Raw genomic sequence first — 27,457 nt, forward strand, 5'->3', positions numbered from 1 at the left:
GGGGCTGCGACACCGCTCAGGTGGCGAGAGAAGGGGTGGAGAAGGCGTAAAACCTGCTGCCCACGGGAAGCATCACCCAGGAGGCTGCGGAGACCGTGCCCTTCCAAGGACAGGGCTGAAGCCCTCCTGGGCTGGCCCAGCCCTCCCGTGCCCCTGGGCGAGGGGCTCTGCCCAGGAAGGTCCGGCACACAGCACCCACGGCCGGGGCTGGGGCCGCGATGCCATCCCCAGCACAGACCTCGGCACTGGGCTCCAGCCGAGAGGCCAATGGTCTCTGCTGGGCTTGCTGCCCTGCTATCGGTGAGGCACCAGGCAGCACAACGGCTGGACCACGAGAAGCCTGCTGAGATATGTGAACGCTGAAGAGCAGCAGAAGACATTGACATTCCCCAGCTTCCCGCTGCCCCAGGGCTGCCCTCTGCTGCTGGCGAGGAGCGAGATCCCTGCCCGCCTGCCACCACTGCTTTTCCCTTAAAAAGTTCCTCATTACAAACAATCCCAACGTGCATGCTCCAGTCTCCAACAGTGCATTCAGGAACATGAGAAAACTGTTAAGATCCGGATTTTGTTTTTAACAGGTGAGTCTAAACTCTTTGGTTTTGATTCTGAGAACAAACCATTCGACCAGAAGTCATGTCATCTCTTGGGACAGGTACCTAATTTTGTCGCTCATAACGGGGCTCCTGGCCTTTGCTGCTCAACCCGACATTGCCAGACGTCCCGCTGGTGGCGGCCCCAGCCCAGGCAGGCAGGGACCCACGGCTCTGCCACCCATCCGCCCCGGGGAGCGGGCCAGCCCCTCTCGCCAGAGAGCGGCACCCTGGAAGGGGGCCTGCAGCACCAGGAGGGATGCCGTGGGATGCCGGGAACAGTTTTGACCAATGCAGGCTTGATTACAAAAGATCCAACGTGATCAGCCTTGACACAGGCACGCGTGCAAACAAAGAAACCATTTAACAATAAAGGAGAGTTAATTCTAGCAGAACAGTTGCTGCTTCTACTTTGAGGAGGGACAGAGAAGCTATGAATATACCGCCTGGGCTGGTGGTGTGACCGGGACAAGGGGAAATGCCCCAGCCTTTGCTTGTTGGGCACATGCCACTCACCTGCCAAACCAGCCCGCTCCTTGGGCTGCAGCTACCGTGTGCACCGCGGGGACCGGAGCGGGGCAAGCAGCCCGCCGGGCTGGGGGGCACGCGCCCAGGTCCACTGCTGCCCGAGCGCACCGCGCCAGCGCCCCTGGGGAGGCTTTCCTCCCTGTAAGCAAGCCGGCATCAGCGGCAGGCGGCTGCGGCGTGCTCCACTGTGGCTCCTGCCGGGGACGGGCGCTGCCTGCGAGGGAGGATGCGGGCAGGCGCTCAGCTGCTGGGATGCCACGCGCTGCCGCAGGCTGCACCGAGGCCCAGCACCGCGGGAAAGCCTCCCTCTCTGACGGACAATTAGGCAATTACTTAATCCCCACATGCCAGCTCCTGCGGCAAAAGGAAACGTGCCGTGAGCAGGGCAGCACCCCTGTAACCCTTCTGGGGCCCAAGATGCAAATCCCCCACCCCACAGCAACAAAGCAGCCAGCTGGTCCCGCGGCGTCCCCTCGGCAGGCCCCTTGTCGGGGGCTGAGACAGAGGAGCGGGACGTCACCCTCTCCCAGCACGCGTGGCCCTCGCATCCTGCTGCTGCCTCCCCCTCCGGCCCCAGGTACGTTTTCCGAGCCCGGACACACGCTGAGCTCCCTCGGACGACTCAGGCGACCCGAGGGCCCCTTGCCTTACCCACGGCTGCAAGAAGCCCCCCGCCCTCCCCAGTCCCCTCAAAGGTCCTGGCAAAGGCTGAATCTGTGCATTTCCCCACAAAGGATGCTCTGGTTTGTAAATACCAGTGAATGTATTTACAAATACCGGTTTATTTAGTATACACACAGAAGCTAAATAAACTTTTCAGATGACTAATCCTCACAGACTGGCAAAACTCTTCAATTTCACTAAACAAGAGACTACATCACTGAAATACATAGTCAGCGATGTTTTTGTGGAATTTCTGATGCACAAGCTGGGGAGTGCTCCTGCCCCGATTCACTGGATTTCGATGGATCTATAAGCCTGCAGCTGTCAGCCAGAAAGCTCGAAGACTTCAACAACAGGAGGTTTGCACCAGTAAATGCCATTAACATAAAAACGTGAGCCGTGCCAACGAGCGTGTCCTGGCTCTCCCCAGAAGCGGGGCGCGATGCTGCGGTGCCCAGGGCTTTGGATCAGCGTGGGGGAAGCGCACTAAACACATTTAAAAGAGCATGACTGATATGGCAATGTTTTTGAGATACTATAGACAAGTTAAATTACAAATAGACCCAAGTGATACAGAAGGAAAATGGCTTTTTTTGAGACCTGTATACCTAACGGATTTTAACTCTATTTATGTTCAAGCACCTGAGAGTAAGTGTCTGGGAAGAGTCTGCAGAGATTGCCACGCAAGGCAGAACTCTAGCAAAAAGCCGCTGCTATGCCATAGTTTCCATATAGGCATCTTAAAGATAAAAAGAAATATAATACAGGCTACATTTTTACGTATACAAGAGTGGCATAAGCAGAACGCTCACCAGGCAGCTTTCCCTTCCCCATGGGAATATCTCTGAGCTGCCAGAGCCCGGCTGGGACATTAATCCTCTGCCCCGAAGGCAGGCGCCAGACCAGCACAAGGAATTGCGAGCATCTCTTATTATTAGCAAGAGCAGGGAGGCTCCTATGGCAAATGTATAGGAAAGGCAAAGGGCTGTGCTATTAACAGCCGGAGGACAGCCCGGGGCACGGCCTGGCTCTGCCGAGAGGGACAGTCCCGAGCGCCCGCGCTCCCCGCACGAGCTCAGGCCCAGACACGCAGCTGAGTTAGCTGGGGAGCCTGGGAGCCCTTCCCCGTCGCAGCCAGCCTCCCCTGCCCGGGGACAGCACGGGGCGGGTTGGCATCACGCGAGGGGCACCAGCACACCCGTGCACACGCACGCGTGCACACGCACGGCCAGCAGCTGGCTGGGTGCAAGGGACACGCTCTGCCGGTGCCCGGCTACCTGCCTCCAACAGCCAACAACTCAGCAGGTAAAAAAAAAAATAAATCACAGGCAACAGGGACACATCTGTCTTTCAGGCTTGCGCAATTAAATGCCATTTAATAAACTAGATCTGACCTACTCATACATTTTCGCTCATCGTTCTAGCAACAGCTGTTGTCTGGGGAAGATCCCAGCCCCATTTCTGGCCGAGGTTTGGGATTAATTAACAAGACAGAGGAATCTCTGTCAGGTGCAGTGCTCTGCTCCCTGCAAGCAAGGGCAGGTCTTTGCAAGTTTAACCCCGTGTGATGAATTCACATACAGCCTCCGCTCACTTGCGCAGGGCTGGACCATCCATGTCCCGAGTTTTCCACATCCCGAATTCAGAGGCAAGCCCTGTCCAGCACAGCCTCTCGCTCTGCTCGTGGGACGCCGGTCCCTGGATGCAGCACCGTTGCTTCCACCCAGTGCGGAGCCAGGAGTGAGACTGGCTGATGGATCCAAGCACCAGCGTGTGCATCCCCGGAGCACGCGGAAGCACAAAGACAACAGGATCCAAAGGTTTCTGCAAGCCAGCCTGTGCCCAGTTTGGCTTACTGGGCTCTGCCGCCATGCTCCAGCACTCCGGGGTCTCTGGAGGATTGCCACCACGAGCACAGGGCTGCCTGGCCAAGCAAGCCTCCTCGCAAGAGGACCGAGGACCATGGCGCAGAGCCCGGAGGTTGGGAACGCTCCCGGGTCGTCCTCAAGAGCCCAGGTTTGCTGCGGCAGCTGCAGTCAAACCCCGCCAGAGCTGGGCCGACCTTGCAGGCACCCGACAGTAAAACACACCAAAGCTGAGAGGGGTCCCAGGGCAGAGGCAGCCGGGTCCGGCGAGCACGGAGCGGGCGGCAGCGGCGGGGGCACGCCAAACGCGCAGGGCAGCTGCGCAGCGCTCTTCCCGTTCAGGAGCATTGCAGAAGGCATTTAAAACAAACCAGCATCAGGCACAGTTTCTCTTGACACCCTTTCAGTCAAAATCGCTACCACAACGATGCTCGCTTTTTAGGCCATCAACTGCACAAATAAGGAGAGACACTTCTTGCTGGGGGACAGCAAGCGCCCATCCCGTGCCCACGGGCACCGCAGCCCCAGGGCGCTTCCAGGGCTGGACGGGAGCCACGCATGCTTGATCAAGTGCCACGCTGCTCCTGGTGCCCGGTACAGCAGACCCAACACAGGGCACGGCAGCAGACACACAGACTCCTTTGGAAACCAGGGAAAACTGAGTCCTGGCCGTAGCCAAGGGAGGGGCAAGGCAGGACGTGCAGCAGCTACCGCTGCTATCCTACCTGCCTGGCCAGGGCTGTAACCGCCTGACTCAGCACGGGAGCAGACACCGCTTACCAGAACCACATCAGAGGAAGACGCGCAATGAACGTGGCAATGAACCTGCGCAGGAGCAAAGGTGAAACAGAGCCGAGGCTGGGCAGGAAAACGGCACAGCGTGCTAGCAGCCACCGCGGCAATGGCAGAGCCGTCCTAACAGCAGCGCCCAGTCCAACGGCTTCATTGCAGCTTTGGTTACAAGAGAAACCAAGCAGAGCGGTTTTGCATGGGAAAGCAGAGCAGAAGGCCTGGCCTGGCATGCAGCAGGACCAGGAGCGGCGGGGCTGGGGCTGCCGGGAGCCCCTCTGCCCACTTTGTGCTTGGGGAACAGCCGCAGGGACAGGGCTTGTCCGACGGCTCCGTCCGCGCCCGTGTACTGGCACGGCTGTTCTGCTTTAAGGGCTCCGGAGCCCTTCAGCCTTTGTAACCAAATTTAACAGGGAGCCGGAGGCCTCGAGGGTAATTATGTTCGTATAAGTTTCTTGTAAACAGAGAGGGTTAAAAGGGGGGACAGAGATCATATTGGGACCCCAACAGACAGCCACGTGGCACAAGGAGCACAAATACAACAAGCACGGGGGCCCCCCCAGGAGCCCGCTGGTCCACAGCCGCAGGAGAAGCCTTGAGCAAAGCCCACAATCGACCAGACCCGAACACGGAGGAAGCCAGCCGGCGCCGGCTCCCCAGGCCAGAGCTGCCTGTCCCAGCAGCCTCTCCTGCAAGCCCTCGGGGCACACGTTTTGCCCTCAGCCCCTTGATGCTGTCCCTGCTGCCCTCGACCGCCGCCTCAGGGCGAGCAGGCATTCCGGTCCTGTTTGGGTAGAAACCTGCAGGGCGTAAGACTGACTGCTAAAGGGTACGAAGTCAGCTTCAGGCACTGGATTTGAACTGCACTTCACTGGCCTGAAGCAGGGGCTAAGGGTACAGAGAAGACAAAGACACTCGACATCTGCCAGAGCAGCCCAACCTCAGGACCAGCCGGGCGCCTCAAGGGTGCGGGTAGCGGGGTGCGGGTAAGGGGCACCCACAGTCACCGCCGCTCTGAGGTGCCTCAGCTCTGGCTGTGAACATGCCCGAAATACAGATACGCTTACCAGCTGGCTGGGCCATACCTTCGTTTCCCCAGGAAGCAACAAGAAGGCGTTATCCTCATCTTCCTCCCAGTCCGGGATGCCGTGGTCTCTCTCCAGGTCTGCCCAGAGCAGCTCGGGCAGCCGTGCTGGATCCGTTTCCTCATGCTCGAGCACATGCCTGTGCTTTCTCTGAGAAAGTTCATCGAAGGCCAACACTTCACCACTGCTGACAAATTTTTTCTTGCTTGTAGCATCCCCTCTGCACCCTGCATGATCCTCTGGGAGGCTGATAAATCTTGGACGATGCTCCCAGGTTCTCCTGAGGAAAGATCCACCCAGGGAGGGCAAGAAGACATCATCTGCCGATGTATAGTCAGGCTCATCTTCGGGACTGCACTCGCTGCTCCTCTGACAGAAGAAGCCATAGACCCCTTCCTCATCTTCCTCGTCAGCTGAAGAGCACCAGGTCAGAAGCTCATCCCGCTGGCCCTGAGGCATAGGCGGCTTTGCTCGGCGTTCAGCACTCATCTCCATTGTCCGTGGACAGAAACCACGGCCCAGCGAAGGGAAAACTGGCAATGCAAAAACATAACTTCTTAGCAAGACTCACCCAGAAGACAACATTTATTTTGCTTTTCCTCATTTTCCTTTCCATTCCAATTGACTAGAAAGGGATGTAACGGTCCTGACTCCAGGTATGCCCATGCTTTACTCACTGGAGCATCCAGACCCTGCACCACTTGTTTCTGAGCTCGGATGGCCTAACTTGCAGTCAGGTCAACAGGTGCTTTAAAATCCCTTGTACACGCTGGAACAAGAGTAGTCAGCAAGAGCTGTCCATTCTGTAGCAGTTCCCTGTATGTCATCCACTAGCACACCTCCTGCAAACCATGCTATCTATGCAGTCACGCTGGGACCACCGCTCGGCCTTTCCCCACCTTTGTGTTCTTCGTTTCTCTCTTAAAATAGAGAGCTCCTTTTACCCTTTCAGAGGGAGCTTGTGTTTCACGTTATGCTCTTCCCACTGCCAGCAACACAGCGCTGGGGGAAGAGATGGGGTTTGCAGAGGTCTCATGGAGACACGTTTTGCCTGGGAGCTGTGTGAAGGTTTGTTTCAAGCCAGCGCAGCCCAGGAGATGCTCTCAGGCTTCCCGGGAGGAGCTGGGGCCATGCCTTCTGCCCATGCAGGAGTTCAGCCGAGAGAGATGGCGATTGCTCCGTCTCCTCCCGCACGGGCACAGAGCATCAGGGCGGCAGGAGTCTGCCCGGCTGCTGCCCGCCCGCCTCTGCCTCGCTGTCCCTAAGGCTCCTATTGACATTCAGCTCCCTCGCGTCGGCCCACGGCACAAACAGCAGCTTGTCAGACACAGAAGGCTTGGAGAGCCAGATGTGCCGAGGTGCCAGGCACAGGGAGGCTGTAACACACTGAACAAAACCGTCCCTGTTCGCTTTCCTGTACGAGCGAATGGCTTTGAACTCTGAAACGCAGGCAGAGGGTGACAAGGTTCAAGGAAAATAACCAAGGTGGAAATAATGAAGCTATGCTTCCTGCATCAGCAAGTGCATTTTTTTATAGCTTTTTATTCTCAGTAGGATTGAGAACAAAATCTAGAGCAAACCCTGGAACCAAGGGTTTCCTCGCTCCCGTCTCTCAGGGACCCGTCCCCTGCCGCGCACACGCCGAGCCCCCGCGCAGACGGGCATCGCCCCCGGAGGAGCTGACGGCAGAGCAGCGCAGCGACCCCCACGTCTGCCGACACCAGCAGCCCCAGCGGTCCGAGCTCCCTGCCGCTCCCGTTAGCGATACTATCCTCCAGTGTCTCTGCTCAGATACCTGCTTTGCTCAGCGCGGCCTCCAGCTCCCCTTGCTGCCTGCAGAAAGGCTCGCCCCGCCATGCTCCCGGGGGAAGCGAGCACCCCAAAGGGCAAGGCCTCGGCATGCACGCTCCGGGCACACAGCCTTGCCTCTGGGCAGAGTAAAAACGACGGGCAGATTTAGCAGTCTCCAGCTTGACTTCCAGCTCCCGCAGCCGTTTCAGCAGCCACTCGTCGAGAAAGGCAAAGGTCAGGAGCCACGGGTTCACTGGGCCAGCAGTCAATGGGCTCACTGGGTGAGTCACTCCCTGATTTTACCAGGAAAATCATTCCCTTGGCTGCTACCTGCACCATTCATTTGCCCTAAGGTACAATCCAGCACACAGAATATTAGCCTTAAAAGATTAGCTTTGGGGGAAAAAAAATGCTAAATTCGAGCTTTATCCAAATAAAGTGGCATGCCTAACTGCCGAGTTGCATCCAGGAACCCCTTCTTTCGAGCAGAAAAGCTGCATTTTTAGTGCCGGTTCCCCACAGTGTGCGGGAAGACCAGAGGCCAGACCTGCTCCCTGGGAGAGCATCCCCGCCACGGCTCAGAGCGGTCTGCAGGAGCAGCTGCCAAGGACGAAACCGCGCTCCTGCCTGCCTGCAAGCGGGCTGCAGCACCCTTCGCCCCGCCGGCCCCAGGCACGCGGGAAGCACGGACCCCCCAGCACCAGCTGCTGCCTCTCCGAGAAGGGATTTCAGCCATGCCCGCTCCCGCCAGCCCGGAGAGCCCAGGGCTCCCGGCCCCGCTGCTTTCCCGGGGAGTCCAGCCTTTCAACTTTCCCCAGGATGTGAGCTGGCTCTGTCTGGGAGCAAGGGCTTGTCTCTGTGGGGAGGAAAACAAAACAGAAACCACGACCCTTCATTTCTGGGCCGTGAACGTGCATTTCAGAACATTTGCACACGAGTTGGAGGGGGAAAAAAGCCACAACAAAAGAAAGAAACAAAATCCTAAAAAACGTGTTGGTAAAACTGCAGCCTCCAGCTTCTGGGGGCGCAGGGGGTACCCCTGAGCTGCTGCGAGGGGACTTCACCTGCCACCCTGGGCCCTACCGCCCGGTCGCGGCTGCCGCGCCGAGGGAGGTGGGGTGTTCCCAGCCCTGCTCAGCCCGGCCGCACCGAGGGCCTTTCGCTGGTGGAGGGTCCCCCCCTCCCTGCACCACAGCTGGGGTCTCCTCCTCCTGCTCCCCGGGGCAGCCCGGCTGCGCAGCACCCTGCACGCGGGCTCACCCTTCCCTGGCCAAGCAGGGCGGCCCAGGGGCAAGGGGCTTGGGCTGCCTCAGGTCCCCCCTCTGCTGCAGTTTGCACGCGAGGAGGAAGGCGCAGGGCGCACCGTGTCCCCGCAGCGCGGAAGGGCAGGTCCCTCTTACGCCGGGACCTTTGGGCGGGAGAAAGAGAAGGTGGCTCCCTCCCAGCTGGAAGAGGAACGTGGGTGACGGAGGGCAACGTTTCCAACCATCCGATCAACTGAAGAGGCGTATTCAGAAGAGTCTGATTAACAAACGGGTACATGCCCACCATTTGTGTTTTAGCTATTAAAATACAGGCAGAGACCTCTCATTCAATCCTGCAACACAGCGTCTGCCAGTAAAAAGCGGCCCAACCACGCACATCGCCTGGTCTGTCCTACAGCGCCTCTCAAATACTCCCATGCAGCAGCTTCCACTACGGCCCTTGGTTCTTCTGTCACCCGGACTTCCCAACGCCGATTTTCTGACTTTAAATTACTTACAATTCTTAAAAATTGCACTGAAGAGTGAAGTCATTTTGTCTATGGTAACCTTGCAAAAAAAAAAAAAAAAAGTTAATATTGACCAACATTAATGATATACAAAGTTTCCAGAAAACAAACCCCAAACCCACAGAAGACACATCATTGTAGTCACTGGCAAAATCTTACTGTTTTTAAGCCCTTCGTTACCAGTCAGTCTGCACTCGTGCTTCAGCTCCACTCTTCTTTTTGCGAAGCATCCTCCCCCTTGCACCAATGACAGGCAAGCTCACGCGGGCTGTCGAGGAGGAGGCGGCAACAACCCATCTGCTCGATGAGCATCAGCACTGGACCGCGGGCCAGCTGCTGACAAACCAGGCTGGTCTCAGAGCAGTTCCTTCAGGTGCAACAATTTTGCTTCCAGGAGCAGAGCTAAATAGATTGCAAAGCACTGTTTCTGTGAAAAGGTCGAGTTTTTTGACAGTTCTGATACCCTTGATAACATCGCTTTTGCAAGGCGAGGCACTCGGATTACTCTAGCATGGCTCCAAAAGCAAGACTACCTTAAAATTTGCCATGCGCTTATGTAAGACCAATTTTAAAATGTCAAGCATCTAATAAGCCCTGACGCTGACTGTACAAAATAATCTTAAAATTTGCTCCGTTTTCCACCCACCGATGACTTGGGCAAGGGTAACAGAAATTGCAGGGAGCAATTGCTCTGCGATACGCAGAAGTGTAAGAGGATGGTACGCTTCAGAGCAGAAACGCATTAATTGACTGGAAATAATCCAGGAGGTCTTAATGGTTTCCTACGCACAACTCTAAGTGAGGTAACGTTAGTGCATATCCTGATTGTCATCATCTCGAGGGGGGGTGGGGGAGACACGCTTAATCATTTCTCCACTGCCATAGTAAATAGGCTTTTGAAAAAAAATGCCTCTTGGTGAACAAAAGTAATCTTCTTGTGCAAAACTGCCCAAGTGTTACAGAAAAGGCAGGCGAGGTGGAGCCCCTGCAGCAGGAGCAGGTCAGGCACGACAGCACCAGTCTCTTCGCCCGCCGGCGATGGCCGAGGTCGGAAGCTCAGCACCCACCTCCCGAGGCTGCCTGCAAGCAGTTGTCCTCGCTAAGCAGATGACACGAAGAAACGGACTGCCGCATCCGAAATCTCCTCCGACGGAACAGAAAAAGCCAAGGGAAAGAAAAAAAACAAGAGAGAGTAAAAGCCAAGCTCTAAGGGACTGCAAGGTCGTGCCGCCCTCTTGTGACCGCCGGGACACCTTGGCCTTCTCCAGCCGAAGAGCTGCCGGCTCACCGCGTCCCCACGGCCACCACCTTGGATGGACGGTTCTTCAGCCAAGGTGCCAAGCTGCTGCAGGAGAGTCCCCGCTGTCACCCCTCGGCACAGAGCAAGACCACGGACGTACTTCAGGTACTTCAAATTCCAGTACTGGTCAGCGATGGTTTTTAATTGCTGTTCATTTATTAGGCCACCTTGCTACCAAGTTGCTGCTCCCTCTTCACCCATGCCTCGTTTAGTCCCCTCATACTTTACTGTTGGTGCACCCCGTCCCGGTAGGCACCCCTTGGGCAGAGCGGTACCGCTTAGGTGGCTACCGAGACCTCCCTCCCCTGAAGCCACAGGTAGCGAGAGCGGCCGCCGGCACGGGTGCCTGACAGGAGCGCGGGCAAGATTTCAGCACGAGCAAACAGCGTTACTGGCACTTGGGCATCTCCCTCCTGGACCTGTAACGGGAACCTCAAGGTCTTTTTTGCCTCCCCAGAAGAGACAAGCGCTGGTCCCTGCAGCACCGCCCGGCACAGGACAGCCGCCCAACACACGCAGACCAAATGCTCACCCCGGTCCTTGCTCCAAGAGGACGCTACCACAGCTGGCTAAAACATAGAACATCAAACACTTAGGTGCGTCTGTAATAGCAGCAACGTTCTCCTCGCAGAGGGAAAAGGGATTTACACCTCACCCTGGTGTTTCTACCAGCATGGATGAGCTCGCCGAAGCACAGACACACAGATTAAACGCTTAAAAGCATTCGATAGGCACAGGAGTACAGAATTCAGCTGCTTTTCTGCTCCACCTTCTCTTAATTCGCTCCAAACCCCCAGGCTGCATAAAACGCCTTTCCCCGGCCAAGGTGGGGGCAGGGCCCCGCGGGACCGCCGTGCCCTACTGCCCACCAGAGCCGAGCGGGCACGGTACCCTCATCCACACCTAAGACTGCTCCCGTGCCTTTCAGTGTGCTTTAATTCAGAAATATTAAAGTTAAAACAAATAAATTCTTTTCATTGGTATTAAATAGATCAAAATTAAATTCAGATTCAAACACGTACAACAACTTCAGCTGACAAACAGTATTAAAAAACTCTTAGTAGGAAAGCAAGCCTGGTTTACGCATCAGAAAATCATCCACTTTCTCTACAGAAAAGTTAAAACACTTCATTAAAGGCAAGACATCTGCTTTTCTCCTTGCTACCCTTCCCTCAGCCGGCTTTAAACAAGAAGAGACTTTTTCCCCTTGGAAAGGATGACAATTGAGTTATCGCATACATTTTCATAACAAATTAAAAATATACGTGGTGGTTAGAAGGATTACTTACCGGCATGCGTTTTCGGAGGAACGCGTTCTGTAACTGGCTGCCCAAGACGCCGTGCCGTTCAGCGAGGAGGCACTCTCCCCTCTCTCGCGTAAGACCACCGTTTTAAAGGATGGTCTTTAACCATCAACACTCATTCTAGGCACTCTGTGAACACCAAATGAGCTCGAGGTATTTCACTTGCCTAAACCTGACACACGTTTCAATCGTGCTTCCATGCGCCCACATCTGGTTTGCCTTGGGAACCACCCGTTGGCCGAGGGACAAGCCGGCGCAAGAAACGAGGTGGCTCTGCAGAACATCAGCGTTTGGCGGAGGAACAAATGCCAGTTTTGGCTTCTGAATTTTTTGCAGTCACCTAAGAGAGTTAATCTTCAATCAATCGATCTGACGCTCATTTGCACTGCTGCTCATCGCTTGCTCTCCCTGCCCTCTAAGCAATTACATTCCTCTAATAAAAGGGCTGCTAAGTTTTCCCATAGATTATCACCTTCAGGTTGAAAGGCCCCAAGCCGCTCTTAGTGAAGCTCTTCCAGAACCAATAACAACGCTGTGGTGGGGAAATCACTTTTGACAAGATACACCGCGTGATTTTAGGCGCATTGGCACCAAGCACACCGCACGCGACAGAAAGCTGAGAGAAGCAAGGCGAACCGGGCAACGGGCTACCGCAAGCAGAACTGCTGGCCGAGGACGGCAACGTCCCCCACTCTCTGCTAGAGGACACGACGATTAAAAAACCACCGTTCGCAAGATGTGTAACTTTATTCAACCGGAGGCATGAAAACTCAGAAAATCTAGTTTCCTACCTGCCTCCTGCCAGCAGAAACCTTAGGGCAAGTTACATCTTTAGTGATAGGAGTCCCCTTAAAGATTTTACAGCTTTAGAAGACGATGGCTTCCATGCTAAAGGATTGCCATGAGTCAAAAAACAAACAAACTGACACCTTCGCCATATAACCAGTATATTTCTGCATATTCTTTCAGATTAAAAACACTCTCAATGAAAAACTTCAGCGACCAGTTGAAAAGTAAATCTAGTTAATATAAAAATAATTTTCTCTCTTGTATAAGCCAAGAGCAATGTTACAGAACCAACCACCATGAGACCTGTATCTAAGTCAAAAACAAGCAAGGAAAAAGCTGGGATTTTAATTCCTCTTAGAAATCGTTGTCCTTCTTTGCAAAAAGATACTGGATCAATTAAATGTTACTCCAATTATCTTTCAGACAGAGTATCAGCTTAAGTCACAGGACACTGCAGAGATAGAATTCCAGGGGTTTCTCTAAAAGTATGGTTAAATTCCTGTGCTGCAATAGGAAAGAAAGATTTGGCTCAAAGAATCCCACTGTAGCCATCAGTAGCTTTACCATCCCTTGACTTTCTTTTTTTTTTTTTTTATTTACTTCCCTTGAATATTTCTTTTCCGCTTCATAAAGCTAAACTAACATTTAAATGAATGGAAAACTGCACGCTTCAGAGAAAAATCACATTCCGTATCAGTAATAATTTAATGGAAGTTTAAAAATTCCCCATTTCCATTTTATACCCACGTACCCTCTCGCAGCGCCTCGGGACAGCCACGGGCGGGGGCGCGAGGGCGGCCGCAGGCACAGCCGCCCGCCTCCCGCGCGCTGGCAACGCTGCTCGGCAGCAAAGCCCGCTCCCTGCGGAGAGCGGCCGATTCTTCCGTCCCGCTTCTCCACGCTCCCAGAAACGCGAAAACGCGCTTTCAACCTGCACATTTAGAAATTTCCATCCCAACTATCAAATACTTACAGCGTTTATAGCAGAAACGGCACTTTTATACATACATATAAATTACGCATATTTACACCTCAGCAGGACCCGCGTACATCAATTCCCGGTCTATCTGCATTACTATGGGAAAAAGGAAACATGATGCTCATTTTTAGGAAAAGAGACATTTTAACAGCAGCTTTTTCACCCCCAGATGTTTCAAAGCTCTCCCTTTGGATTGCTTACTGAAAATAACGGACAACATAAATAATTTCTGTACAGTTTTCAAAAAGCAATTCTCCAGGTCTCAAGCCCTATGCTGAAATGAAAGTGGCACGCTGTACGCCTGGGCGTGGTTCTCCAGGCAAGGTACATAAGCGCACCTACAGGGAATTGGAGAGAAACCTCCTCCCCCTTTATAAAAAGTGTTAAGCAAAAAAAAAAAAAAAAAAAAAAAAAAAAAAGGCAAAACCCTATAGAAAAGTTTCTCACATCTCATTGTAAGTACAAAGAAACAATAGGCAAATTTGTACACGTTTACACCAAAACGCTGTCCATGTAAACACCCAAACGAAAAGTCACAGACCAGCAGTTAAGACTGGAATTCATATCCCACTTCATAGCAGCCACCACCTTCATCATGACTTAGTTTCCTTCCTCCAACCCATTTTAAAAGTTTTGGGCGTAAGTCCTGGTGTGGTAAGTCAGCACCCAAATATTTTATGTATCAAAACCTCAACTTACTTCACAAACCTTTTTTTTTTTTCTTCTTTTTAACACATATATATAAACACACACACTTTACTTGGAACTCTCCAGACCATTTTCCCTTCTCAGCATGCAGAGTGACAGCTACGTCCCTGTTGCAAACCAGTCTTGACTGTTTCTCCAGGACTTTTAACTCTCTGATCTACGGTCACATGAAAAGATTTGTAACTATCCAGTGTAAACACGCTCCCTCTCACACCATACGTGGATTAGTCAGTGTAACTACAGTGCTGAAGGCATTTGGCTGAAACACGCTTTCTTGACAGACGAAGGGATGAAACATAAATACACAATACACGAACATGAGCAAAGGCAGCTCCCTTCCACCCAGCTCCAATTAATTGTAAAATGGACCCAACTGATTTTTTGCTGAAATCTGATTTCAAAGTGAACGCTCACAGTCCTAGGATGCACTTCATGTACATTTCACCACTCTGTAAGTGAATGAAAAAGAACAGGAGTCAAACACGTTTCTTCCCTACCCAACCCATAAGAGCAATGCAGTTCCATTATTTCTTAAGGCATATTCATCTTCAGTGAGAATCCAAGCACAAGCAAGAATTCTGCCAAGCCGTGCGATCCTGTGACTTCACCTTCATCTACCCAACGTCTTGAAATTCCAGAATCTCCTGCTCTGTTCCTCAGGTGGAATAATCCCTGTCACAGTGGGCATTTTTTATTTAACACAACTAAAGAGCAGGGCTAAATAAAAAACCCCTCAGCAGCTGGACCTCTGTATCTTTCAAAAAGAGGGACACACAAACGACCGATTTCTGCAGTTCTCTGGCTTTATCCCATAACCTGCCTTTTTACAGTAGCTATCTCTATATATAAATTAGAAAGAGATAAAGCCAATGATTAACTGCAGCGCTCATGAGAAAACTTCAGTCCGTATTAGAGAGTCTCTTCTCTTCGGATCGGAGATCACTGAGGTGTAAAGGTGAGAATCATCCAGCTGATAACGAAGTAGAAGAGGAAGATGGGGTACACAACAAGAGCTTTGCGGTTTGGAGGCTGACTGTCTGCCAGGAAAGCTGTAGATGCTGGTGAAAAAGAAAAAGACTTGACATGTGAGCAGCATAAAACTGAAAGTCTACGATCCGCTGCAGATGTTAACAATTTTGAATTAGGATCTGCATTACAATTATGTTGAAAGAGAAAACAGCAATCCACTGCTCAATACCAATGGTCTATAATCACCAATTAAAGCTTGCTTTATCGTATCGAAACATAAATGCTGATTAACATTCTGTAACAAGAGTCAGGCTTACAGATTAAGAACAGGAGAAATCATGCAAATACATCTGTATGAAATTAGCATTTTCCAATAGTATTTATAACATAGATCACAGAATAAAATACCCAGTAGTCTCACATGGGGTTTCATATTAAATAATCATCCTTCTGCCGAAGGCAATTTGCATATGACCATGAAAATCAACAGGAGCATAGGCAGAGGCTGAATCTCTGCCAACACAAGGACTGGAAGAACTATTTCTACAACGCTTCAGCAGCCTAGGAAGCACCTTAAACTACAACATCCGCTGGCTTTACCCAACCGAACGCATGCAGATCTACCTCCTGAAGCATGGCACTACTCGGTCCACGCAATGGCGCTAAAATGCAAAAAGGTACTCACCTAACGTTGACCAGCCAAACATAGCCACTACTACAATAAGGCGTATAATGAAGCTGACGGTCCCAGAACCTGCCAGCAGTACCAGCCTGCACACCAGCATCGCGACTGTCAGGGGCAGGATGCAGTAACCCAGAACGCACAGGCTCTGAAAAAAGGATCTGGAAAGGAGAGACAGAAATAGGGAAAAAAGTAGTCAAACCGAAGCACTGCAGAAACTCCATGCATGGGAGCATTTTAACTGCTACTAAATAAACCAGCACTCACATAGTTCCTCCAAGAAGCTTTGAGTTTAGCGTGATGATAACCGCACCAAACCAGATGATGACGAAGACCTCAGCAAACTGCGGCCCTCCGTCATCTTTACTGTCTGCTGATCCACCCTGAAGCATCCTGTTGTAACAGACAAAAGGAATCATATGCAATTGGTGACCGAGTTTTTTTAGACTTGGAGTAGATGACAGAACGGGAGCCCGAAACATCGATCCCCAGCTAGGCTGCAGACTGATTATAGCTAGGCTGCAGACTGATTATTTTTCATCTGTTATTTTCAGTAGCACCCTCGATTTTGTATAGAAAAGGAAAATGGTTGTGGCTCAATTGAGGGCATTTCAGTCCATTTGTTTAGTTGTTTTGAGGACTGTGTAAGCATACAGAGGAAAAGAAAACCACGGACAACAGGCTAAAAGATGAAAATTAAAGTACCAAAAGTCTGGTAACCTCTCAAAGCAGGCAGTGCCGTGCATGATAAAACACGAAAGCCTTAAGGAAAGCTTGTAATAACTACAGGGCACAAGCAACACGAAGCCTGGATAAGTGAGCGTGCATTGATTTGAATATTTGAATTACACTGCGTACTTCTGCTGAAGCTTTACCAACATGTTACTGAATGGTTTCTGTAGATTGAGTACCTAGGTGTGCCTCAATTAGCTGACAGATCTGACCAACGTTTCCATCCCACCCCGGGCACATCTGCGCTCCTATGCTCCAGTGGAGCACCCGAAACCGCTGGGAGCCACCATCATCTCCCGTCTATGATCTACAACAGCCTCTCTTCTTCCATCGCTTCTCCAGGATACGGAGCACGCGCACTGCAGCGCTCAGACAAAGGTTTTGGCCTGCAGGTTAGGGTCACAGTCGGCCAAAGGCATTAGCATCAAGGACAACGTGAAGCGGGATACCTTTCAGTAACATCATTCTTAAGACAGGGGACTCTAGGAAGAGTTCACCCTTAAATCCCAAGTTTAAGGAAGGGAGGTCCTAATGGGCTTGAAGTGTCAGAAACACATTTCATACGAAAATCTAAACAGGCAATATTTGCAGAGGACCAGAGAAGGATCAGATGAAGTATTTCTCAACACATGTAGTCAGAAATTTTTGATTTCTCACTTCTCCAATGTGAAAGACTATAAAAACCCAGATCCACCCACTACAAGTACTTACAGTGCAAGTGAGACACAAAGCACCAAAGGGCCCCAAAGATCCCCTGTAGGAAAGGAAAAAATAAAATCATAAGTATCACCGAATGATGCTCAGTTTCATTTTCCCGAGAGTAATAAAGCACTTTTTCCCAACTCCCAATATATCATTTTGCATATTGCACTTCCTGATAATTTTCTTATTTAGCACCATATAAGCCATATTCCATAATCTAATCTATTCAAAGCCTGCCAACCGTTAAAGCTACCTGTTGTACATATCCCGGCACACGTTCCACTTTTAAAGAGCTTTGGTAACACTCTGATTTTTCATGTCTGCTATGCAGCATTCCACAATAACAGAAGGAACATAGAACAGACGCTTCTGCATCCCTGTTCCCCTGAACTCTTCCTTTTCCATGTAGGCAAAGCCTCTTGGCAAAACATCCTTTCAAGGTTTGAAATATACGTACAGTCTCTGAGGAGCGCACTGCTCTTTTTCGGATACATGACATGGACAAATTTCTTCCCAACTGCCTTCAGATCTCTCATCTGAAATAAAGAAGTAACACTTCAGTTTGTCCCTTCATAAAAATTACAGCTCACAACTAAAAGCAGCAAGATAGAAGATAAGTATTGATGGTAAAACTAGATAGGATCCAACCCAAAGATTTCTGTAGCATCCTCTGCAACAAACAATGCCTACTTTTTCTACAATCCGTAACAACCGCAGTTTTTTATTTTATCCTTTAAGAACACCTAATTAAGAACAAAATTTGTTTGCTTCTCTAGGAAAAGAAAAGTAATGAAAAATTCTATTAGCTGGGACAGTTTTGTTCCAAGCTTCATCTGAGGCCTTGACCCTTGCAAAGATTTTGAGATCACAGAGAAACTTTGGGACCATAATTCAGATCGTTTTGACCCACAGGAATTCATTTTACATAGCTAGTCCTAAACAAATCCCCAGACTTACGATGAAGCACAAGTCAAGCAGAGCTATGCAAAAATACAGCTTTTGCATAACAGTTGGCCAAAGATATCAGCAAAACATGCGTTTCACCACAGAAACAGGCACAGACTCACAATAGTATCCCTAACAGGCTCATCCAGTGTGGAATAGTCTTCGTCAGGAGAGCGAGATCCGACGGGAACAGTAATCTCCCCTTCCACTGGAATATCTTCAGATATCGACACATCTGCGAGACCTGCAAACTAGATGTTTTTTAAAACCTTTAGAAAGAAAGAAGTACAAACCAGCTCATAGCTCAGATGGTTTTCAGCTGGGTTTAGGACGCAAACAACGGCTCAGAATTCAAAGATACAACGCTTAATAGCACGGGCAACAACAGGGCCCAGCCGTTGTCTGCCTGATTTAAACACAGTTTAAAGCGGTGAGCAGGCACGCACAAGCAACGCAGTTCTCTCCTCTTCAGTAACTCCTGGTAACCTGCTTTGCGTCCGCTCCTTGGACAGCAATCACCAATGGAAGTAAAAAGCTTCCTACGGTTTTTAAGGAACGCAACGCCGGAGGGCTGCACAGCCGCAGCAGCGCACCCGGGGACGCCGCCTCGCATGGGCTCCGGGGGAAAACAGCTCCGGAGAAACGGCGCCGGCCCCGAGCACAAGGCCGGGGCTGCTCAGCGCCGAGCGGTAACGCCACCGGCTCCCTGCGCCCGGCGGAAGGCCGAAGCACTCGCCTTCCCGGAGGGGGAAGCAAACGGCGAACAGCCCGGCCGGTCCCTCGGCGAGCCCCGGGCGGGCGGCGGGGAGGGAGGGAGGGAGGGAGGGAGCGGCAGGAGGCCGGCGGCTCCGCGTCCCTGCCGGCCCCCGCCCGCTCCCCCGGCCCTGCGCGGGGCCTGCCCCTGCCTCGGGGAGCGAGGGCCGACCGCCCCGGCCCGCCCGCGGCCCCGGCCCCGCACCGCGGCCCCGCTCACCAGCGGCCCCGCGGCGCCGCTCCCCTCCGCCGCCGCCATCTTGGCCGCCCGGGCGACGTGGAGCCCGTCGGGACGTCATCACCGCGCGCGGCCGCCGCCGCCGCGTCACGCGCCGCCGGGGCGTCCATGGCAACGCGGCCCGGCCGCCTCGCCCCCCCCGCCCCGCTCCGCCCCGCTCCGCTCCGCCCCGCCGGCAGGGGGCGCCCTCGCCGCGCACGGGGACCCCGCCCGCGGCCGCCCCCGCCCCGCCGGGCCGCCCCCGCCGCCGCGGCGATCGCGCCGCGGGTGTTGGCCGCTCCGCCGCCGGCCCCGCCGAACTACAAGTCCCGGCAGCGGCGGGGCGGCCGGAAGCGGGGGGCGGCGGGGCGGGGGTCGCCTCAGCCCAGCGCCCGGCGCGGCCCGGCCCAGCCCGCCCCGCAGCAGCGGCCCCGCGCCGCACGGCACGGCGCAGGCGGGCGGGGGAGGGCCGGGGGCCCCGCCCGGGGCAGGGCCGGGCCGGGCCGGGCCGGGCCGGGCCGGGGGCGGTGCCCGGCGGGGCGGCGGCATGGCCGCGGCGAGGGGCGCCCGCGGCGGAGGGAGGGCCCCGTAGCCGCGCCCGCCCGCCCCGCAGCGCGGCGGTGCCGGTGCCGGTGCCGGTGCCGGGAGGAGCGGCCGCCGCGGAGCCATGGGGCACCCGCCGCTGGAGTTCAGCGACTGCTACCTGGACAGCCCCGACTTCCGAGAGCGGCTGAAGTGCTACGAGCAGGAGCTGGAGCGGACCAACAAGTTCATCAAGGAGGTGATCAAGGACGGCAACGCGCTCATCGCCGCCATACGGGGTGAGCGGGGAGCGGGAAGGGGCCGGGGCCGGGGCCGCCTCCCCCGCGGCCGGCGATGCGCCCCGTGGTCCGCGGGGCCGCGGTCCGGCGATGGGGCCTCTCTGCCCGGGCCGCGGGGGTGTCCGCGCCCTGAGCGCAGCCCGGCGGGCGCGTTCCTGGCAGCCGCCTGGGGCCGGGCCCCCCCCCCCCGCAGCCCGGGCCCCCCCCCCCGACTCTGCAGCCCGGGCCCCCCTGCAGCCCGGGCCCCCCCCCCTGCAGCCCGGGCCCCCCCCCCTGCAGCGCGGCCCCCCCCCCCCCCCGCAGCCCGGGCCCCCCTGCAGCCCGGGCCCCCCCCCCCTGCAGCGCGGCCCCCCCCCCCCGCAGCCCGGGCCCCCCCGCAGCCCGGGCCCCCCCTGCAGCCCGGGCCCCCCCCCCTGCAGCCCGCGGCCGCCTGCGTCGCCTCTCGTCCCCATCGCCCGGCGCTTGGCAGCTGCCGGCGTCGCGCTGGGCCGGCAGCCGCGGGCAGCCCGCTCTGCCTGCCGCCGCGCCCGGGTGCCGGCCCGGAGCTGGCCTTGCCTGGGGACAGGCTGGGCTCCATCGTCCGGGCGAGCTGGGCTGGCATCGCCGGGCACCGGCGGCTGAGCCCCTTGAGCTCTGCCAGGCGCCGCCTTCGTTGAAGGAGAACGATCTGGCGCCCGGCGGGACGCTCGGTTGTTCTGCTTCGCCCAAGACCGTGCGGAGCGTGGCCGGGGCAGCGCGGGTCACCTCGTCACCCAGCCCCGCTTCCCTGGGGTGGCCCGCTGCGAGAGTGGGAGGGCTCCGTCCAGAAATAGTCTGTAGTCCTTCTTTTGTCGTGGGTGTTTTATTCTTTTTTTTTTAACGATGATGAGAATTTTTTACAATTAAACGTCGATTTCAGCGTTGACTTTAAAGGAAGTCACTTGTTCAGCAGCACTGGCTGAGAGGTCAGGGGTACCTGGACCAGGCTGTGCCACCTGAAAGCAGGCACTCCCGCGGTTTAACGCTTTACTCACCCGTCCTTCTGCACAGAATTCTTTTTTCCCCAAGAGCTGTAGATACACTTCTCCTGTGTCGTCTCTCACATCTCCGCTTTTATAAACGTGCATAAAAACATGGCCAAAAGCGTAGGACAGCACAGCTATGACTGCTGCGCTTGCATCAGGCCGAGTAAAGACAAACAAAAAGATCAGCGGGGCAGACTGATCGTGCGCTGTGTTTCTTGCCAGCTGGTTGGTTTTTAGTTGGTATTAATAGGTTTAGCTGCTACCCTTTTGTTAAGAATAATTCAGAGCTTCCTTGTTATCAGGGCCATGACTGGAATAGCCTGTGTTTGCCCATCTGGAAAACAGTGAAGACAAAAGCTAGTACGACTGAAACAGCAGGCATCACAGGGCTGTGAGATGCTAAAACGTATTTAAAAAAAAACCCAAATCTCTGCTCAGTCTGGGGGTGAAGGGGGGGAGAAAACCTGAGGGATTTTAACAAGCCTGCTTGTTAATGTAAATACTTTGCTTTTTCTTCATCACTTTGGTCAAAACCGTTTCCGTTTTTAATGTTTGTAAACCGTAATGCTGCGCTTGGAGTGAGGGGATTTTGCTGGCTCAGCAGACCCGTCCCAGTGAGACTGGCCAGGGAGGAAGGGGAGAAGTAGAAGGAAACGGAGTACACCCAGGCAGCACAGATAAGCTCCCAGGACTCAGGAAACCCCAAATTTCTTGCCTGAAATGCTGTGGAGGAGTTTTTGTGCTGATTTCTTTTTAAAAGCGCAGCTGAAGCAGCAGGCAGGGGGTGGCCGGGCAGAGCAGGCTGCTGGGCACGGCTGGGGAGGGGGCTGGGGCCAGGGATTCACCCCCTCCCATTGAGTTAACAGGTAACTTTACAAAAATTCTAGGCCTTCCTCTCTGAATCCTGTCCGTAGGGAACTGTGGATAGGAATTTGGGGCCACTCAGTCGCCGTTGCCTAAACACCTTGGGCTGATGGCTGGTAAATCCCGCTTGCCGGCCGGTGACAGCGGTGGCTGACGATTGGTTTCTGCCCCGTGGCAGTGCCGTGGGATGGATGTGTCCCTCAGCAGCGGGGAGGCAAAGGAGATGATAGTCTCACCAGGAGAGAGTGAGATTTCTTCATCGAGGGTAGAGGGTTAATTGTGATGACTGTTCCGACTGGACCTGCCTGTCACCCGTCCAGAGGTCCTGTCCTCCGCCTTGCCCTTTCCATGGGTGAGGCATGCTCCTGGTTAAACCTTTGGCCAAGCTGTTCCAAGGTGTTGACTCACTGCACTGAGTACAGACCTCTGGTGACTTCACAGATGTATATATTGTCTGCGTTTGCTGATTAATTAATGAATAAACTCCGACATAAGATTTAAAGCAAATCAATCCCCCGTTTTGCTCAGACTTGTAGAAACGGCGAGCACCTGCTGTCTCCAGCTGGCGGGCTCTTCAGCCTGACGTGGTGATGGAAACGGCCGAACAAAAGACTCGGGCGCAGCACAGCCTGGATACAAACACATGCATCCGCGTGAATTATGCAAGCGCAGCAATGCTCATGCGGACGACCAAGAAAAGAAATGCAGTTCCCCATTGCGGGAAAACAGGGTCTGCTGGGCTTTACGTGATCTGCCATAAACACGGTCCGCGCTTAGGCTCAAAACCCTGAGGCTGCCCAGAGTTGCCTTTTATTTTCTGGTTGCCAAGTAATAGGGGAAAAAAGTGACTTTACGTGGAGCGCTGCAGGGCCTTCGGTTCACGCGCTGGATGAAGCCGGGTGGTTTTGAATTGTCTGCGATCCGAGGAACGCGTATGTTGTTCTTTTCTTGGTTGCTGGCAGTGTTCTTGTTGAAAGTGTCCGGCCAGTTAAGGTTGTCTCAGCCTTCCTGCTGGGTAGTAAAATATTAGGAGTGTTCTAGCAGAGTGTCTAGAAGCTAAAAAAGAAAAAAAAAAAAAACAAAAAACAAACATTTGGTATCACTCTATTATGTCAGCAGCACAAGCTAGGTGTCCAACATCTAATAAGTGCTACTTTGGTGACTTCTGTTTGGAGATTTCTGGATGTCTTTTGACTTTTTTTGTAGCTCTTTTACTGGGTAGATTAATTCACCATAATCATATTTGTAGCAATTTAATATGTGAGCTCCAGTGCAAATTTTTTAAACAAGTCATTCAAGTACCATGAAATTGTAAACGCGTAACATTAAATGCTTCCCATGGTATATCTCTAGCTGGTAGGTGCGCTGCTTTAATTAATGATTGCTTGTTTTGCAAATGCACGTACTCCCTTCCGTTTCCCGGTTTTAAGCCCGGCTGCTCCGTCCCGTCCGTGGTGACGGTCAGTGATGGCGAGCTGTGAATCGCGCGAGCGTGACCTGCCCGCGATGTGCCGCGGGGAGCAGGTTTAAGGCAGCCACGGCTTTACTCCAGACTTGTTTGCTGGTGTCTGTACCCAGCGGTCTCGAGGCTCACTGTGACCCGGGCCCTTCCTCAGAGGAGAATTCCTGTTGATCTGGATGAAGTGCCGTTTAATCCCCTTCCCCAAGTGATTCCCACGCGTGGCATGCATGAGCGGTGCTTTCTCAAGGAGACGAGTTGAGGCTCGGGGGGACCCTGCTTGTGGGTGCCCACCCACTGTCCTGGAGGGGAGGAGAGGTGAGTCCCCCCTTCCCGCAGGAGATGCCGTGGCCTTGAGATCTGCTGGGGGTTGGCCCTGCCAGGGGGGAGTCCATCTTGACGCAGCTCAGGAGCATTGCTCCCGCTGGCCGCCGAGCCGAAACTGCCGCTCCTGAGCTCCCAGATGGGGAGGCAAGGGCAGCGGGGACCCGCGGTGGGAGGACGTGGGCCTTGATGCAGAAATTAATCTGCTTCTGAGCTGCCACTCCTCTGCAGGAGTCTGCCGACTTCAGCTTCCCTTCACGTTTCTGATGAAAAGCTGAACTTCCCATTCCCTTCCCTTCCCCAACCCGGGAGAGGCTGGAAGCGCAGCCAGGGCCGCGGGGTAAGTAAGTGCTTTCCCAGGCAGCAGGGCTTCCCCGCCTCTTGCTCCTCTGCAGGGAGAAGCAGGAGGGAGTGCTCTGCCCGGCGCGGTTGTTCAGGGGCCAGCACTGGAAACCGTCCCTGGAAAGCCCTGCCTCTGCTGGGTCTGTGGCGGGGCAGAGCCAGGAGCAGCTCCCGCGCTGGTTAGCTCGGGGTGGGGAGCGGGACGAAGGAGGGCTTCCAGCAGCAGCCGTGGCTTGTGCTGCTCCCGAGCATGTGCGTTGGAGGAGGCTTGTCTGCGGGCTGCAGAAAGCACTGCCCCGGCTGCCCCAGCTCGTGGCAATGGGAAGGCATGTGCTACTGGTGGTAGTCATGCTGTCCCGCTCCATGGAGGAGGGCGGCAGTAAGGGGGAACTTCAGCTCCCCTTGGTCTGCAGCGTGCCTCGGTTTCCCCCTCTGCAAAGCAGATGGTGCTTCAGGGCTGTGTCTGAAGTGGGGGGCTGCTACCCAAACGAGGGGTGCACTTCAGTGCCTTAAACTCCCCTTGCCTTTCAAGGCATTAAGAGAAGCTGCTTCTGACATGTTACCAGCTGAAACAAATAAATACGGCGGGTACAGCCCTCCCGAGCACCGTGCCGCTCCCCACGCCCTGGTGTGGGTCCTGGTGCAATTCCAGTGGTGCTGCTGCCTCCGTACGGGGCTGGAACTGATTGAAAAGCCCCTGGCAGCTGGCTGTACCTGGGACACCATAAGCTGACTAAGTATAAGCTTGTGCCAAATGAGAAATTAAACTGACTAAAGCAGAGAAAAATATTGTTCATTTGTAATAATCTTGGGCGTGAAAGTCAGTGAATAAGTGACTTTGAGACAGAAATATGAGTTATTTTTGTTGTAAAGTTGGCTGCATCCCTTCCTTCTCATGCCAGGAGTATGCGGAGTCGCTGGCAGTGCCAAGTGACGGTGCTGGTCCCATACGTCGTGCTGGCAGTGCTGAAGCCCGCCCGTGGCCCGGCCCTGGCCGGGAGGGAGAGGGGCTGGGAGGGTGGCCTTCCTCCCGGGGCTGGGGCGGCCAGCCGGCGTCTTCGCCTGTGGCGCGGTTCCTCGGCATTCCGTAGGCCTGTGCTGCTCCGGGGCTGCTTCGCTCGCCCCCAGAAGCCGAGCTCGGCTCCTTGCTGGCCCCAGCAGAAACTGCAAGGTCTGCCTTGCTCAGAGCGTGCTGGGCTGGCGTCTGTCCGTCCCCTCGGGCTGGCGTCCGTCCCCTCGGGCTGGCCGGGGCTCAGCAAGGGCACCGGGGATCCGTCCCCGGCAGTGGCGTGTTTGTGTCCCCGAGCTCGCAGCCCCACGCCATGGTGGCCAGCACCAGTGTCGCAGACGACTCGCCGCAGGCTGCGTGCTTGAGGCCACAAGCAAGGATGTCGGGAGCAGGTGACTGTGTAGCATCATAGTAGTTGTAAGAATGGCTTCTTTACATCGTTTTCTTTCTGTGGCTCAATATGTTGGTGTTTTTGGAATCTCTCCTGCTCGCTGAGCTCTGCTCTGTGTGTGGTAATGCAAAACCATCTATTTCCCCCTGGACTTTGATCTTCCCTTGCAATTATATATCAAACGGAGTTTGAGAAATGTCAAGTTGAGGCTCTTTTTTATTAATGTGCGAGTGCTGCAATGGTGTAAACTGCCCTTTGAAGCTGGAAGAGCTTTGAGTTCTCATGCAAATGTTGCATACATGGTTTTGAACTTGATTTCTGTACTGTACAAAGCTTTGCAGATTGCTTCTCACTTTGCACATCAGTCAACCAGCCTCCCCAGGCAGTGCGAGTGTTTTCTCCTGGAAGGATAACATTATAAAGGAATGTGTAGAGGTGTCTGTGCCTGTGAAGCACACGACAGTCTGTAACGAAAGGGACTGGGTGGGCTTTTCCCCTAGCACAGGGGGCCCAGGGGAGGTCCCGCCGTCACCCTCTTCGCCACAGGTCTGGCACCGCGGCGCTGCGCGTGGGAACTTGCTTGTCGGCTCGGGGGACTCTGCGGTCCTCAGCATGGCAGACCTGTTCTCGACAAGTTTCTCTGCGGTTGTTAGAGGTGATGCTTGAGGGTTTAATGCTTTGGAGTGTAGAAAGCAGAGTGTCGACAGAACGCGGTATTTTGATGAGATTAAAGCGGCCCTGGAGTGGCCTGTCTGCCCGGTTCCTGCAGAAACCCCGTCTGCTGGTTCCTGCAAAGTCTGTAGAGAGAAAGGCTTGAATCTCTTACTACAGCGTGTTAGAGCCAGATACTGGTTTTTGCTTATGTTCGAGCAAACCTAAAGCTCCTCTGGAAAAGGGGAAAGAGGGCTGAGTCTGTCCCACGCGTGCCTTTCTGCTGGCACAGGAAAGGCTGCAGCTCTCCAGGCAAACATTAGCTCTGCGCTCCTGGCAGGGCTTGGCATCGGGGCGCCTGCATTAAAAATATCCTGTCCCACAAAGACAGCTTAGTTGGGAGCCAGCATATGGCACATTAATGAAGATGTGCACAGAAATGGTCCGTGCGGATACACAGAGGCCTTCTGTCTCACGGAAAGCCGCTCGTTAAACTTCCCAGTATACCCCGGGGAATCTGGCGTCCAAAGACGACCCGTATCAGCAGTTTCTCTGATGCCATGCGCTAGGCGAGCGGGAAGGGGCTGCCGTGAGTCCCGGGTCGGTAATGCAGCTGCTGCTGAGTGGATCTGACTTGTTGAAAATTGGTCTGTCCTCTTCTTTCTCCTCCGGTTGTATCCTTGCGCTCTCCTGATGCTGCACCCCAGCAACAGTCAGTACCCGAGCCTTGACTTGAACGGAGGCAGGATCGGACCCTGTACCAGTAAGCACGGCTCTCAAAACAGAGAATTGGCCTGGCTGGGTATAATCAGCTAGATAAGGTCTCAGTGGTCTCGTTAGCTTGGCTGGTCTGCTGTCGCTGCATTTGGATATGACGTTCCTTGATACACCAGCTTAGGGGTGTGTTAACAGGAAAAAGTAAAAGTGGCTTCTTGGCTGTTTTCTCAGTGTCTTGCTTGGCTGCAGAGCGCTACGGGGAGCCTGAGCCGGGCGCTGCAGGCAGAGCAAGCGACTGAACGCTGCTGCCCAGAGCGGGGCCGAGTTCAGCCGGGTGCCAGCCCCGCTGCCTCCCCGCTCACCTCCCACATGAAGGAGGCTGGGGAAAGCGTCGCAGAGAAGGAACGCAGACACAGATCTGTTGCTTGTTCCCTGCTGCTTTCCCACTGAAGCATCGCTGAAGCCGCCTGTTTCACTGTGGACCTGGTTTTCCACCCGTGCTGGTGGCACGGGGAGGAGCTGCCCGGGGCTGGCTCTCCAGAAGGGGATGGCTCACTGCTGCGGGGACACCTTCCCCCTTTCTCCTGGAGCACATTACACCATAGCAGCGAGCGTTAAGCTGTTTCTGGACTTTAGCAGGGGAAAAATGACTTGCTGGAAAACACATCACTCCCCTCTAGCAATAATGTATTCTCCTTGTACTTGTCCGCTCT

The 27,457-nt window shown here is 54.2% G+C and overlaps 3 protein-coding genes across 13 annotated transcripts in view; 1 reads left to right on the forward strand and 2 right to left on the reverse strand.

The window, feature by feature from the left end:
• STARD8 (StAR related lipid transfer domain containing 8) overlaps window positions 1–13,034 on the reverse strand; it is an 83,483-nt gene extending 70,449 nt beyond the window's left edge. The window contains exons 1-4 of one of the 5 annotated variants that reach the window (XM_087749221.1): window positions 10,336–13,034; window positions 10,150–10,223; window positions 7,316–9,484; window positions 5,521–6,053 (exon numbers count right to left, since the gene is read on the reverse strand). In XM_087749221.1, the coding sequence (XP_087605347.1) occupies window positions 5,521–6,053; window positions 7,316–7,421 (639 nt within the window). In that variant the 5' untranslated portion in view covers window positions 7,422–9,484; window positions 10,150–10,223; window positions 10,336–13,034. Of the gene's footprint in view, window positions 1–5,520 lie in introns of all 5 variants that reach the window. The other 4 variants (XM_087749220.1, XM_087749219.1, XM_087749223.1 and 1 more) reach the window with 4 other exon arrangements.
• A 132-nt stretch (window positions 13,035–13,166) lies between these two features.
• Window positions 13,167–19,300, reverse strand: YIPF6 (Yip1 domain family member 6). Of its 2 annotated transcripts, none has more exons than XM_087749238.1 (7): window positions 19,166–19,300; window positions 18,315–18,443; window positions 17,705–17,783; window positions 17,257–17,299; window positions 16,081–16,206; window positions 15,817–15,974; window positions 13,167–15,220 (listed from the first exon to the last, which is right to left on the reverse strand). In XM_087749238.1, the coding sequence occupies exons 1-7, from the start codon at window positions 19,202–19,204 to the stop codon at window positions 15,102–15,104; spliced, it is 693 nt and encodes a 230-aa protein (XP_087605364.1). In that variant the 5' UTR covers window positions 19,205–19,300; the 3' UTR covers window positions 13,167–15,101. The 2 variants fall into 2 exon arrangements, with proteins under 2 accessions (XP_087605364.1, XP_087605365.1); XM_087749239.1 differs by lacking the exon at window positions 19,166–19,300 and adding an exon at window positions 18,639–19,145.
• OPHN1 (oligophrenin 1) overlaps window positions 19,277–27,457 on the forward strand; it is a 69,892-nt gene continuing 61,711 nt past the window's right edge. For 3 of the 6 annotated variants that reach the window (XM_087749230.1, XM_087749231.1, XM_087749232.1), the window contains exon 1: window positions 19,277–19,943. In XM_087749230.1, coding sequence (XP_087605356.1) covers window positions 19,292–19,943 — 652 coding nt within the window. In that variant the 5' untranslated portion in view covers window positions 19,277–19,291. Of the gene's footprint in view, window positions 19,984–27,457 lie in introns of all 6 variants that reach the window. The other 3 variants (XM_087749233.1, XM_087749234.1, XM_087749235.1) reach the window with 1 other exon arrangement.

The sequence above is a fragment of the Nipponia nippon genome, unplaced genomic scaffold, assembly GCF_047370975.1.
Source record: "Nipponia nippon isolate SJK-2023a ecotype South Korea unplaced genomic scaffold, ASM4737097v1 scaffold_12, whole genome shotgun sequence".
NCBI classification, from domain to species: Eukaryota; Metazoa; Chordata; class Aves; order Pelecaniformes; family Threskiornithidae; genus Nipponia; species Nipponia nippon.